General features: G+C 41.4%; 1 protein-coding gene across 3 annotated transcripts; it reads left to right on the forward strand.

Moving 5' to 3' along the window:
* Positions 1–7: 7 nt before the first annotated feature.
* Positions 8–14642, forward strand: LOC309621655 (M-phase phosphoprotein 6). Of its 3 annotated transcripts, none has more exons than XM_082409043.1 (6): positions 8–118; positions 5189–5301; positions 6388–6477; positions 10826–10916; positions 13014–13108; positions 13569–14642. In XM_082409043.1, the coding sequence occupies exons 1-6, from the start codon at positions 68–70 to the stop codon at positions 13699–13701; spliced, it is 573 nt and encodes a 190-aa protein (XP_082265169.1). In that variant the 5' UTR covers positions 8–67; the 3' UTR covers positions 13702–14642. The 3 variants fall into 3 exon arrangements, with proteins under 3 accessions (XP_082265169.1, XP_082265170.1, XP_082265171.1); XM_082409045.1 differs by lacking the exon at positions 6388–6477 and adding an exon at positions 2046–2122 and having other exon boundaries at positions 29–118; XM_082409044.1 differs by lacking the exon at positions 6388–6477.
* The last annotated feature ends 323 nt before the right edge of the window (positions 14643–14965 follow it).

The following is a 14965-nucleotide window of genomic DNA, read 5'->3' on the forward strand; positions in this document are numbered from 1 at the left end:
ACGCGCACGCAGCACTGCGCAGGCGCGGCGGACCTAGTGGCGGAGCGCGGCGGCTGGGGTGATCAGTATGGCGGCCGAGCGCAAAACGAAGTTGTCCAAGAACCTGCTGCGCATGAAGGTGCGGGGACGCGAGGGATGCGGGTCGGGCGGCGGGAGTACCCGGTCTTCCAGACGTGGTTAGAGCCGAGGCGGCGGGCGTATGGGGGCATTCGAGAGGCCCCGGAGGACCTCCAGCTCTCGCGGTCATTCATTCACTTAGCGCCTGCTCTGCGTTAGGCACTGGGAACCGGATTAGAAATCCGTCGGATTCTCTTTTAAAGCCCGCGGCCGGATAGGAGAGACGCCTAAGCAGGCAATTAGAATGCAGTGTACTAAGTGCAGTGATGCTAGAGTCGCCGGAAGCCCCTGGAACTTGGGCTTCTGAGGAAAGTGGCGTCTAGTAGAGACTGGAGGGTAGGAGGGAGGGTTGGGTGCATAGCGGCATAGACTGTGGGGAAAGCGAGTTCAGAACCCTGAGAGGTAAAACCCCCCAAATCCGTTATTTCCAAGAACTAGAGGTCATTCAGTATGTCTGGAAAGCAAGTAGCAAGAAATGGGCCTGGAAAAGGAGACAGTAATCACAAGATGCAAGGACTTTTAGGCCAGGTTAAGGATTTTTTTCTTTATCTTGTGAGCATTGGGAAGCAGTTGAGCACCGGGGAAAGTATCATTAGCTGTGCTTTTTACTTTTCACCGTTACTTTAACTGTCCAGTGGAGAATACATTGGTGAAAGAAAGACCCGACAAGGGACCAAACTGCAGTCCTAACGACCAGCTAGAACTGATGATCTGGGTGAGGGGTTTCAGGTGATGGTGGGAATGGAGAGAATTTTAAGAGTTGAGGTGAAAGTGAATTATGTCACCCAACTTGAAAGAAAAGTGATTTTCAGATTTGAAATTGAATCAGTTTAACCAAATAATTTCGGAGTTGTGTGGGGGAAGACAAGGGTGTATGAAATTAATACAGGAATTAAAACAAGAGAAACACCCAAACCTTAAAACTTAATAGTAGTGGCAAACATGCTATGTGGCAGACATTCAGTGCTTTGCATATTATAACGTGTGAAATCCACGTAATAACCTTTTGAGGTGGGCACGATTATTATCCCTCTCTTACAGCTGAGGCACCTGAAACAAGAAGTAGGTAACTTGCCCAAAGTTACACAGCTAATAAAGAGTATTGGCAGGACTTAAACTCAGTCAGTCTGGCTTCAAAGCCCTTGCTCTTAATTACTATCTGTACTGCTTGTCGCTGAACACCGCTCATAGATGCAGACTGTTAGCTGTCATGTTTACAGAATAATGGAATTTCCAGTGAAAGGAAGCAAGGCATGAATAACGTTTTGAAAGACTGGAGAGTAAACGTTGCATGTGCAAGACATGAGTGGAGTTGAGCTAGGGTGTAACTCGGGATGAATAGGGAGAGTGAGGGTGCAGGGTAAATCATAGCATTATTTATCATTTCTAAAGTACTTCTTTCAAGCATATTAGCAAAATTTGAATCTTTACTGAACAGAGTTTTTGTTTTTGCTTATGGTTTGTAACATCATGTAAGCTTCAGAGAAGTGGATTGGCAAAGCAGACACTGAAAAGATTTTAGCAGTTGTTTTAGCTCTTGGAATAAGTCAAGTGAAGATGTGCTGGGTAATTAGGGCTCAGACCAACTATCTGACTCTGGAATTAGGAAGGAAGAAGTTAACTTAAAAAAATTATCCACCCCTACTTGAGTGATTGGGGAAGACACAACTGGACATTGGAAGCAGAGGAAAGAGAAAAAAATTACCCAGGTTCTCTTTGTGGGTTAGCAACTTCAGCCATTGATGAGAAAGAACTTACTGGCAGGATAGCAGGAGACACAATATATACAGATAGAGTGGGGTATCCTTTGAGAAGCAATGGAGCAGCTGCATTAGGTCTCCTTATCTAGCGTAGCTGTTCAGCCAGAGCTAACTGTAGAGTAGGAATGAGAGGGCTGAGGATTTAATATTGACTCATTTGTTTTCTAGTGTACTCGACTTCCTCTGTCTTGGTCAGCTACTGGGGGCTGGAGGGTGATCCTGACCAGAAGTAGAAAGTAAAGGAGGTAGGTGGAAGGTCTGTCAGTATGATGGAATGGTTGTAGAGAGGGTACTTACCTGTGATTTTAGCTCTTTTGGACTCTTAAGACAGAAATTAGTGAATTTTTTCTGTAAAGAGACTTTAGTCTTGTGGGCCAAACGGCCACTGTTACAACTACTCAGCTCTTCCATTGTGGCTCAGAACCAAATGAATGTGACCTTGTTCTAGTAAAGCTTTATTCACAACAATATACATCCAGCCTAAGGACTGTACTAGTTTGTGAGACCTGCCCTAGGCCGTCAGTTGTGAGTAAAGTTAAATCACTATCTTTAGAGTATGTTCTTAGATGCTGTAGAGTCAGGAGAATTGGGGAGTTGCTTGATTCATATTCACAGGATGATCTGTCCTTTCCATGTGTACAGAATGTGTGTGTGTGTGTGTTTGTGTATTTTGTATACCATAAATAATATCTACCTGACTAAAATTAGGAGGTAAAAGGGCAGTTGGGCAGGATTGGTGAGTTTCGCCACCAAGAGTATAAGTGATGAAATGAGGCATCTAGGTTTAAAGAGAACCATCCAAGAAAGGGAGTCTGGAAAAATAAGACAAGTCTAGACTCACGTTCAGAGAAAATTTATTGAGTTCTTCTCAGGTACCAAGTTATGCCTGAGTACCAGTAATACAAGATGAACAAAAGACATGGTCTACTCTTCATAATCTTAGTCTTTTGGGAGGCGCAGAAAAAGCATAATGAGCCAGTGTTCATAAGGCTGTCTTAGAAGTAGGGAAAGGTATTCTTTTATGGGAACAGACCTGAGAAGAGCTTGGCCAAAAAAGTCAGGGAAGGCCCAAAGGACACATGCTCTGGGCCTTCCCAGAGGAATATTTTGCCAGGCAGAAAATTGAAGCATGATGTTGAGTAGCAGAGGCAGAAGGAGTGGGAAGTACAGGGTATGCATTACAGAAACTGCCAGTTCTTCTTTCCTGTGGTGAGGCTATAGACACAGAGGTGAAAGGATGAGGACCACAAAACACTTCAGATAGATTGCAAACATTTCTTTTATGTTTATTTAAAATAATGATAGATTCACAAGAAGTTGCAAAAAATGTAGAGAGATGCCGTGCCCACTTCACCTCCCTGTCTTATATTGCTAGAGTACAGTGCAAAGCCAGGAAATGGACAGTGGTACAATCCACAGAGCCTGCTCAGATTTCACTGTTTTACCTGCACTCCTTCGTGTGTGGGGGCAGGTGTATGTGAGAGTGTTTATCATGTGTAGATTCATGTAACCATTACCACATTCAGGATACAGAATTGTTCCGTCACCACCAAGTTCCCTTGACCGACCCCTTTGTAGCCACGCCCACTCCCTTCTATCATGCCTAACCTCTGACAACCACGGATCTGTTCCCATTCCTATAATTGTGTTACTTCAAAGATGTTGTAGAAATGTAATCATTACAATGTGTAACCTTTTGAGATTGACTTTTTTCACTCAGCGTAATTCACTTGAGATCCTTCTAGGTTATTGAGTCAATCAGTAGTTCCTTTTTATTGGTGAGTAATATTCTATGCTATGGCCGTACCATATACTTAACCATTCACCTCTTGAAGAGTATTTTGGTTCTTTCCAGTTTGGGACTATTGCATATAGAGCTGCTGTGAATATTCTTGTATAACTTTTTGAGTGAATGTAAGTTTTCATTCTCTGGGATAAATGCCCAAGAGGACAGTTGCTGGGTTCTATGGTAAGTGTATGTTTACTTGTGTAAGAAATTGTCAAGCTATTTTCCACAGAGGTTATACCATTTTACTTTCCCTCCAGCAGTGTAGGAGTGATCCAGTTTCTCTACATCATCATCAGAACTTGATGTTATCACTGTATTTTATTTGTGAACATTTTTCAAGTTTTTTCATTTCTTTTTGTAGCCGTTGGTAAAGCCCTTATGCCTAAAAATGCTTGTGTTTTTGGAAGTGCTGGAGTAGAGGGGAAAGTAATATGGAGCCTGGATAAGGGAAATAAATGGGGATTAATGGAAACCAGTGGAACCCTAGACCTAACTTCTGGGATGCTCCTGGATGTTTTCTGAATTTATTTTTTCCCGTATTGATACTTTATCATTTTGCTGCAGTTAACTTCTTGGTTTGTTCATCTGTCTCCTGAGGAAATATAGCTATTGTTTGTGCTAGGAAGAGACTAACAGCAGGACTGGCCTGTTTTGAGTTGAGTTTCTGCAGATTTTAGAGTAAAGGGCAGCCATAGAGTTGAGCGTTTCAGAGGATAGATGTAAGTGAAGAGCAGCGGGGTTACAGATACAGCTTTGCTGCCATCTGTGTTCACAGAGCCCTTACAATGCATCATTCGTCGTGCTGGTACTGACGGAGATGATCCAAACACAGTCCCTGCCCTGAAGGTCTTCAGAAAAAACAGATACTCAAGAAATTAAAATGTCCTGAGACTAGTTGAAGCTGCCATGGGAAGCTTCTAGGAAAGAGATGCTGATTTCGCCTGCAGCTGTCAGGGACAATTTTACAGAGTTGGAGTAGCTTTACCTATGTCAGAAGGCTAGAAGTTGGCCAGGTGGAAGGACTTGAGAAGGGCATTACGAATCCAGGTCAGCAGGTGCAAAGGCCGATGGGCTTCCCAGGTCAGAGAGACATTCAGATAGTACTGAGCACCCTCTCCTTTGTGCCCCCCTCACTTTCTGTCTCAACCTGCCTGTCCTGCTCTGTGGATCAGTCTTTTGTCTTAGCCCTTGCTCACTGGCTATTATGTAAAACTGAAATATTTAACGTGATACTTACTGAATACAGTTGGGGTTTTTTGCCTGTTTCATTAAATCAGAAAAACTAAAATGTGGTAAAGCTCTTTTAAAGTCTTCTAAAGGAAGTACACATGTTGCTTTTTCTGTGCTCTCGCAGGCTCCCTCCTGAAGTGATGTCATCAAGGGCAGGGCTAAGCTGCTTGGTCACCCCACCCCCACCCACGAGACGGGATTCCCAGAGAAATGAGGGAGGGCAGGTTGAGTTTTCCTCAACTGGAAGTTGGGAAAAATAGTTGCTGACACTGATTTTGTTTCGTTTTGACAGTTCATGCAAAGGGGACTGGACTCAGAAACCAAGAAACAACTAGAAGAGGAAGAAAAGAAAATCATTAGTGAAGAGCACTGGTACTTGGATTTGCCCGAGCTTAAAGAGAAAGAGTAGGTTTTTTATGACACTTTGGACATTCAAAGGGAAATCCCTTTAAATGCGATTGATCATTGCATGACATAAAACCCATGAAATAGTATCTATTCAGTTTCTTGAACTAGCCTTGCAAATTTTTTTTAAATTATTAAGTCTATAAGAGTTCTAGTTTGATTTATACACTTTTATTGGTCCTCGGCCGTCATTTATAACAAACATCGTTCTTTTTTTTACATTGAATAAAGGAATCCAGCCTGTATGTCTCTGGTAATAACTGGAGACCTTTTATGAGAATCAGTAACGTGCTCTGTATCATATTAAGTTCTGAACATCAGATGTGTTCTTCAAGCCTCTCCAGTTTTGTTTCAGTAACAGAGTTCTCCATTAGGCTGAGCTTTGTAAAGGCAGGTCAAGAATGTTTTGTTTATTTTCTTTTTTTTAAATTTTTGCTCTTAATACCAGTCATCTTAGCTAAGATGAATTGAGTCTATAGTGTGTTCTAGGAACTGGGCTAAGCACTTTACATCTCTTAATTATTTAATCCTCATAGCAAACTTGAGAGCTGGCTACTATCATTCCATCCATTTTATAGTTGATGAAACTGAAGCTTAAGGGAGGGTAACTAGGCCAGGGTCACCAGCTAGTCGTTACTGAAGCTGGATAACACACTAGATCATTTCTCTTCCACCTCTAAGCTTGGTTGATGCATGATAAATTTTGAATGAAGGAGTGACGGGTCACATCATCAATTAATTCTTCTGAATTCTTCTGGAAGCTATTTATCATTTCTCCTTGATGCTTTTCTTACCTTGGTAACCTCTGTGGTATGGCAGTTTTATTTAAATTTTGTCAAATGACTGAAGATGCTGCTTATTGTCTCCAGGCCCATTTATGTCTTTCCTTTCCATACCTTATAATTTATTTTTTTCTTTTTAACACGTTGTTTTTCATGGTTCATTTGGCAGACTTTTTCTGAATCTTTTCTGGAAGGTTAGACATCCTTCTCTAAAGGTAGAAAGTACGTCCCACCAGGAGGGATGGAAGGAAGGTACTTTGTTTTCTCTGCTTGCTTCTCAACTTGCTTTTCTCTTGCTTCTCAGAGGAAGCAAGATGTTAGTGAGGAAGGAGAAGATGATGCTGAAGATGGTATGGATTTGGGAGCAGGGGTTGGTAGGAAGGGACCATTACTGGTAAGGAGCTATAATTTAATTTTATGCCTTGGCTAAACTTGCTCAAAGTTTTGCCACATGTTTTGTTACTTACTTTTATTGAAAAGCAAGACAGTTTGTATCCTGTTTTCAGTATTGTTTTTTTTTCCCCCAACACAGCATATTAGTCCCAGAAAAATGACCTCTAGATTCCTTTCCTAGGGAGGTAGGTGTCTCAGTCTGTTCAGGTACTATAACAAAATACCACAGACTGGGAAGCTCATGAACAACAGAAATTTATTTCTCACAGTTCTGGAGGCTGGAATTTTAAGATCAAGATATCAGCATGGTCATGTTTTGATGATGGCCCTCTTCCTGGTTCATAGCCAGCGCCTTCTTGCTGTGTCCTCACCTGGTGGAAGTGGCTAGGGATCTCTGTGGGGTCTCTTTCCTAAGGCCCTAAACCCCTTCATGAAACCCCACACTCATGACTTATGCACTTTCCAAAGGCCTCACCTCCTAGTACCATCATCTTTGAGGGTTAGGATTTTAACATACGAATTTGGGGGTGGGGGGGACACAAACATTCAGGCCATAGCAGTAAATAATAACCTTTTGCCCTCATTCAGTGTCCTATTTATGTATAGGAACGAATTATCAGTTTAGGATGTTGGCAGGAAGAGATGACACTGTCAAATTGGGTAATTTGAGGAGCGTATAACAGAGACCACCAAAGTGTGAGCAGGTGTAGGGAAGCCGCTGTGGACAGTGCAGCACCTTGGTGGCTTGTATAGTAGAAATAATTTCCACTCCAGGCCTGGAGGATCAAGGGGAGGGAATGGTTACTGAATCTAAAGGCAGGCTGTGTGGAGAGAGCATCTTACAAGAGCTGCTACCTTTACTTGAGGGCACGGCCAGCCCAAGTAATCCCATAGGAAGGGAGCCAGCCGTTCCAGACAGCAAAGGAGCCCTTCCATGTATTACATTCAGATCAGCCTCCCAAGGCATTGATGGTGGGGGGGTGGGGAGAGTGGGGAGTAGATCTGGAGGGGTCAATGGATGGTATGTCCCTGGGGTGTGTGTGTTTTAACACCCCAAATAAGGAGACAGTAGAATGGATTGGTTAGTTAAGTGCATGGGCTCTGGAGACAGGCAGACCTGGGTTTGCTGCCCACCTATGCTACTTGCTTACTTGGGATCTTGGACAAGTTATTGAACCTGTCTTCTGTCATTTGTATATTGGGTGTGATAACAGTATCTGTCACTTACATTATGAGAAGTAAATGAGATAATGTATGTGAAGCAGTGACCACAGTGCGCGGCATAAAGCACAAGAAATATTAGCAGTATATGTGTTTCCTTATACTTGAATATTATGAAATTCACCCACTCTTTTTGCTCATTTGTGTCTGTGAATCTTTACTTGGTATTGTCATCTGAGTTATACCAGAGGGTTACTGCTATCTGTGACACTGGAGAGTCCATGGTGTATATGCTCTGGGAGTCTAGAGGTTGCCATTCAGCTGCACTGGGCTATAAGTCAGTGACTGTGAGGGCCGTTCAGTGTTCATACCTCCCCTTATAGGACACCCCTAGCCAGTGACCAGGATATGTAGGGGGCTGAGGATCTGGCTTCTTTGTCTCAGCTTGGAACAACTGCAGGGCTTCCTAGAGTTCCTGGTAGGGGGTGAGGTCTTGGCATAGCCACGTTGCAAGTTAGCTTCTCCCTCAGCCCAGCCTTGCGGTCTTCGTTTCCATAGAGGGGCATCTGCCACGCAGCACTCACCAGTAAAACTTCTGCACGTAGCTCTGTCTCAGAGTCTGTTTCCAGGGAACCTGACATAAAATACTTGGTGTAAATTTCTAGGAATAGAATTTACCAGATCCAAGATTTTGCTGTGTTGTGGCTATATGGTTTTTCTGCAAAGGATGTGCCCTGGTAGAGAGGATGTGAGTATAGCCATTTTAATTACTCCTTTGCCATAAGATGTTGTTTAAAAAGTATTTTTGCCTCCTGTGCTTCTCGTGCTTGTGCATTGTGGCCTGGTGAACTTCAAGAACTGTGAGGTCTGAGATTGACCCTACTTAACAAACTGACAAGTTAGCCTGCCACAGTTTCATGGATACCGGTGGAAGGTACGAGATTCCTGAGTCAGAGACAGAGGACTTTATTACTCACAGTACAGCAGGCAGCATGAGCATCACATTGGCATCATTTCCCCTAATCCCAGGGAGGAGGATGTGGCACCCACAGTAGGTTTGCATCACAGCAAAGTCCTGAGCTTAGGGAAACCTGAGTCTTTGATACTAGACTGCAGACAGACTTGCCCTTGGCTCCAAGGGAGGCATTATCTTTATTATACTGGGCATTAAGCAAGTCTGCGCTTTGCTCCAGAGGAAGAATGAAGGCAAAGCTCTGCCTTTCAAAGCTGTTCACTGTGCATATATCCTTAAAAAGATACTTCGGAACAAAAGGGCATATAGCGCCTCACCCACAAGGTGTGCTAAAATAAGAGCGACCCATAGAGAATTGTTTCTCAGCAGTGAGTTTTTGCCCTGTTTTGCCGTGCATATTATTTGTGGCTTTAGGCAAGTTTGTTTATTTTTTTCTGAGCAGTAGTTTCTCATCTGCAAAAATAGATGAATATTTCCCTTATTTGCTAACTGAATTAGTGTCGCTCATCATTGAAACTATGCTGTAGATGACAAAGCACTTATGCTCCTTTTTATATTAATGTTACAGTTATTGGGCCAATAGAAACCCATGGGAAAACCCTCTGAGGGGCCAGTGGCCCTACTATGAATCCTTTCCTGGCCTTTGGGTCCACCTCTTGACTTAAGTGAATGCTTAAATGCATATGTATGGTGCTTTCCTGAGGGAGATGATTTACTGGGGACATTGGTGATGTTTTATCACCTGTACTTTACAAGAAACAAGATTGGCCAGTTGAAAGGGAATCCCTAGTTTATGGAAGAGGCTGAATAAAAAATTCAGGAGAACATGTGCCTAAATTCATTGGTTACAGTCGGAGGCCTGGTTTGGTACCAGTTGCTCCATTGTGGCCAGGAGTGGAATAACCTTCTTCATGTTTATCCATTGTATAAGTCTGTTATTTATTATCTGGCCCCCCTCTAGAATATACCCTCCATGAGAGCAGAGCCTCTCAGTAATGGCTGTCTCCCCAGCTCTAGAACAGTACCTGGCACACAGTTTGGTTTAACAAGTATTTGCGGAGTGAGTGAATGAATGAGCGTATCTTGACAAGAAGCAGGGCAAGATTGCTTGACAAGGAACAATCTGCCATAAAGGCTAAGTATTTGCTTTCCTGGCTTGCTTTATGGTTGATTGCCGGGCTGTAGTCGGATATGCTTACCTGGAATTGGGGTCATAAACTGGTGACTCACGGGAGAATCCCTTTTGGAGACTGAAACATTCACACTTGCATCACATTTCCAGGGCAACAGTGCCTCCTGGATGCCCTCTCAGCAGCAGTGTCATTTTTACCAGGGTGGTTTTGTAGCACGAGTGTGGTTTGGAGTCAACCACCTAGCTACCCTGTTTCTGCCCATTCTCCAGTTCTGCTCATCTAGCTCTCCCATTGATTCTGTGAGATACCAGTATCCTTATAATAAATTACTTCTCTGCTGAAGTCATCCAGGGCCAGTTGTTATTTATAGCGAAGAGCTCCAAGTAAAACACTCTTTTAAAGCCACCTAGGACACTAATTTCTGCAGATTTAATAAAAACTTGGTGGGGGGTATAAATGTCAAGGAACCTTTGCTTCACTTTTGGAAAATTCAGGTGCCCTGCTGCTCTTGCCTCCTAATGCTTTTGTTGACCAAATTAATCAGTTTTTATTTCTAATCCTAGGTTAGTAATATTACTGTATTTTTACTTGATTCCGCTGAGAACCATAAGATCTATTTTTCATTTGAAATCTTGACTTTTATTTGCTGTGCTTTGTTATAAGTAGTCATGGTATTAATACAGGTTTAGGGCTTCCCTGGTGGCGCAGTGGTTGAGAATCTGCCTGCTAATGCAGGGGACACGGGTTCGAGCCCTGGTCTGGGAAGATCCCACATGCCACGGAGCAGCTGGGCCCGTGAGCCACAACTACTGAGCCTGCGCGTCTGGAGCCTGTGCCCCGCAACGGGAGGGGCCGCGATAGTGAAAGGCCCGCGCACCGCGATGAAGAGCGGTCCCCGCACCGCTATGTGAAGAGTGGCCCCCACTTGCCTCAACTAGAGAAAGCCCTCGCACGAACCGAAGACCCAGCACAGCCAAAAATAAATAAATAAATAAATAAAATAAAAATTAAAAAAAAAAAAAAAAAGTAGCTATAAAAAAAAAAATTAAAAAAATTTAATACAGGTTTATTTTCTCGTCTAGGAGTTTCATAATAGAAGAGCAGAGTTTCTTGTTATGTGAAGATCTTCTCTATGGAAGAATGTCATTCAGAGGATTTAATCCTGAGGTTGAGGTATTAAATATAATTGCTTCACATTTAAGATTTTTGCAATTGAATTCTTTCTGCTAATAATTGGGTTTAGGTTTTTCTCCACCAGATACCATTTCTCCTCATTATATAGAAAATAACAAGCTTGAAATATTGCCATAGCTATTTAAAGAAATTATAGGCATTGCAGTCTAGTCTTATGATAGAATTGAGTAGATAATTTAATATAGCAGTGTACAGTCCTGGACAGTGCCACTGTTAAGTGTTAGAATTTTACCTCAGTTCTTTTGCAGGAATGTCAGGATTTTATTCATATGATGCTATTACAAAAAATTATTTTCTGGCATCTATAAATGTATCTTTTCTAGTGGAAAAAATGTTACTTAAAATTTGAGTAATTTGACTTTTTAATGGACAGGTTTTAATCCAAGCTTGTAAATAGATTTTTAAATGAATCTTTGGAAAGTTTGTCTGGAAACGAAATATTCAGCTTATAACTGAGATGTTCATTTTAATTTTCCTGCCTTGGGTTTGTAGAGAAGCACAAACCTTCGTTTAACAAGTAATTATTAGAACTCTGGCTTATATATTGAAAGCCATCCTGTCAGGTACTTGACCAACCACATGGAGGTTTGTGGTATAAAGCTTTCGTTTTGTAACTGTCACTTGAAGCCACGGTTTCTTAGCCCTGGCACTCTTGACGTTTGGGGCCAGGTTATTCTTTATGGTGGAGGCTTTCTTGTGCACTGTAGGATGTTGAGCAGCGTCCCTAGCTTCTGCCCTCTATCCACTAGATACATATATACACCCCAGCTGTGGGCCCCAAAAATGTGTCCAGACATTGCCAGAGGTCCCTTGGCAAGCAAAATCATAACCTGGTTGAAAACCAGTTCTCTCAGGATGCTTATAGGAACCACAGTTAACCAAACTAAATGCCAGGGTTTATTTAAAGATTGTAGGTTGATTTTCTTTTTTTTCCTTTTTTGAGGGGATATGATAATTAAGGTGTTAATTTTACTTTACACAGAATCAACACAAAGTGTTCGTTTTTAATATATTTCCTTGTTTGGGCCTGCTTAAAGCTTTAGGTTAGGAAGACAAAGAGGACAATGGGGTAAAAGGGAAAAAAAGATAGCAAAGATTATGAATGGATGATACCCAGAGACTAGGGTATTGGGCGGGCAAGGACTCCAAAGTATGTCTGATACAGTGGGAAAAGGAGTTGATCTGGCCCTCCAGATTTGATGTGGGAGGTTATTAGAAAATGACTTTCGTTACTGGCACTCTGTAACACTGAATATATTCTCTCTGGGAAAAGGTTTTGAACTGTTTGGCTTCCAGATCTGAGCTGTCATAAATTGTGAGAAAAGTTCAAGGTACCTGGTTATAAAAAGAATGATACCAACTTGAGAGTACTTACTTTATTATAAGCAGGGTAAACTTAGAACACATTTTTTAATATCTATGTGTTTCTAGTGATAAAGAAGGTAGTGTACTTTTTTTTTTTAAGTCTGTCAGAGGATAACTATCAAGAAAAGGTTAACGTGAGAAAAAGAAATGAAGGAGAGACCCATGACACGTGGACATCATGTGGCAGTCAGTGCATTATCCGCCCGCGTGTTCAGGGGTGAGGAAGGTCTCCCAGTTCTACCAGAGCCAGCCTTCCAGTTCTTCCAGCAGTTTGCTGCTCCCCTTCCCCAACCACCACCAAAAACTGCATTTAAAATTACTCTTGACTGTAGTGTTTCTCCCATTTGGCCCAAAGTTGGGAAGTTCAAAGGGTATCTGAAAGTTTACTTCTTCTTTCCCCCAATCACTAGAGTGTGTCAGCACTGTGCCTGCTTTAGATACAAGTAACTAATAAATTTATGATCTAAAATACATTTAAACTCATTAACAGCAAGTCTAATCTAGTGGAGCTTTGTCTTATTATTTTTTTTAATTCAGAGCTGGCTTCTATTAGCATATTGTAGAATAAAGTATTATAGAGAATCCCTTATAAATTTTGGTTAGTCGTGTAGATTCTGTGGCTTCTGTGTCTCTCCCTTCAAATACGTTTGACACCAGTTCGTTTAACAAGCTTTTTCCAGCCCTGCTAGTCCCCACTGTTGTATTTTTCAGAAATTAATGCTTCAGATGAATGCTAAGAACAAAGCAGAAGAAGTTGAAGAGGAAACAGTGGAGCTCGATGTGTCAGATGAAGAAATGGCTAGAAGGTAACTGTTACCTTGGACCAGCTTTATAATCTGAGCCCAGCATTCACTGGCTCTCACATGTGCACTCGTTCCACACGGTGACTGGTCTGCCATACCTTTGAAGGGAATACCCCAGCAGGAGGTCATCTTGGCTTAGTCATCTTCTAACATGGCCTGGGGCGGATTTATACCTGTCAAAGGCTGGCAAATTGAGGGCTTATTTCTAGTGCTGCTTCTAATACATATTCTAAAATATACATCTCAATTTATTTAGGATAATGCAAAACCAAAAAAAAAAAAAACAGTGAAGAATTTAATCGTTCATAGAGAAGTTCATAAATTTTAAATCAGATGGTTTCTTTTCATCAAAGTTTTGATTTTTCTTATTCTTTGTTGCGTATTTGGTTTGATATTCTTGACAAGTCTTGATTCCTACCTTTTTTATTTGAAACTAAACTTGTTCTGTATATCATCTTAACAGATATGAGACCTTGGTGGGGACAATTGGGAAAAAGTTTGCCAAAAAAAGAGACCGTGCCAATTATGAAGAAGATGAAAATGGAGACATAAAACCAATTAAAACAAGGAAGATGTTCTTAAAGCCCCAAGATTAAAACGGATGCCTTAACATGTGGCTCAGGGTTGCCTTGTGAGAATTAGCACATTTTGGAACTCATTCTTTTGGTTCCTCTATAGTTATTAATGCTGTAATGTTTATTTGTAAAGACATGTATAATTTTGGAAACATGCTGTTTTTGGAACAGATGTGTGATGGGTGTTATACATCCTTTGCTTAATGGTATTCATCAAGAGTGGATTTTTAACCCTTGATCTTCAACCATACATAGGTACGTGGTTGCTTCCTAAAGAATTTTTTATCTCAGATTTTTTTTAATATAGTTCTCCAGTCACTGACCTTGAATTGACTCATGTAAACTAATACCAGTGTTTAAATTGCCCATATGTTTATAATCATGTCAAGTCAATTCATACATATATTTCGGAATCAAACGTCATGAGAATTTGTTATATGTAAATTCATCAGGAACAAACATGCCTCTCCAGGCTAAAGTATTTCCATGCTACCAAGTCAATGTCAGTGTGTGGAATTATGTTTTTTTGTTTAAAGCCTTTAATTAATTAAGAAAAAAAATTGTTCTGTCATAAATACCTGTTTTCATGTACTTTTCTTTCTCTTATACTTCCAAATAATAATTTTAGTCTAATTCAGTATTGGATCTTTTGTCCAATTAGTAACTTCTAAAAAACAGCCATTAATTTAGAATATGGTGATGTATTAGGTTGAACCATAAGAAATTGCCTTTTATGGGTCAAAAACAATTATCGATTTTTGATAGTTCAGCCCAGTAGAATTTACCACCAAGCAGACCATCTCCTAATCTGAACCTTATTCTAAGTAGTAAATACAGAAGCCCATGGAATTAAGTGTGTAAGTGTGTCTGTCCATCTGGAGATATGTACCTAGGACATCTAAGAAATACTGATTTCATCTAATTATGTTCCCAGCAATTAAATGAGGTGCATTTCTCCTCTTTCTCTGAATCTCCTTAGATTCAGATTACTCTGTGACCTCAGTTCTCTGGTGAGTTATGAAAAGGTTGTGACTTTGAAGTTAATCTGACTCTAATTCATTGTGAAGGTGAGGACAGTGCACCTTCTGGCTCCCTACATCCTGGGGCAGAAGCTCGAAGTTTTTCACAGTGCTTCGCCGGCACCACAATCCATGGATTTATGGAATCCCTCATGATATTCTGCACAGCCTTACTTCCGATAGCTGAACCCATTTCCCAATAGAAGAAGTGGAGCAGTGGGCTTGTGCCTCTGGAATTCACTGGTCTGAGCACATACCCCAACACC

Source organism: Balaenoptera borealis (assembly GCF_965194805.1).
Source record: "Balaenoptera borealis genome assembly, contig: HAP1_SCAFFOLD_787, whole genome shotgun sequence".
Classification (NCBI taxonomy): domain Eukaryota; kingdom Metazoa; phylum Chordata; class Mammalia; order Artiodactyla; family Balaenopteridae; genus Balaenoptera; species Balaenoptera borealis.

Bases quoted from the DNA above. Each gene is read 5' to 3' on its own strand.
- LOC309621655 (XM_082409043.1), top strand. From the start codon at position 68: ATGGCGGCCGAGCGCAAAACGAAGTTGTCCAAGAACCTGCTGCGCATG. The intron at 5,302-6,387 runs GTAGGTTTTTTA...CTTGCTTCTCAG, and splicing joins CCCGAGCTTAAAGAGAAAGA to AGGAAGCAAGATGTTAGTGA. The intron at 10,917-13,013 runs GTATTAAATATA...TGTATTTTTCAG, and splicing joins GATTTAATCCTGAGGTTGAG to AAATTAATGCTTCAGATGAA.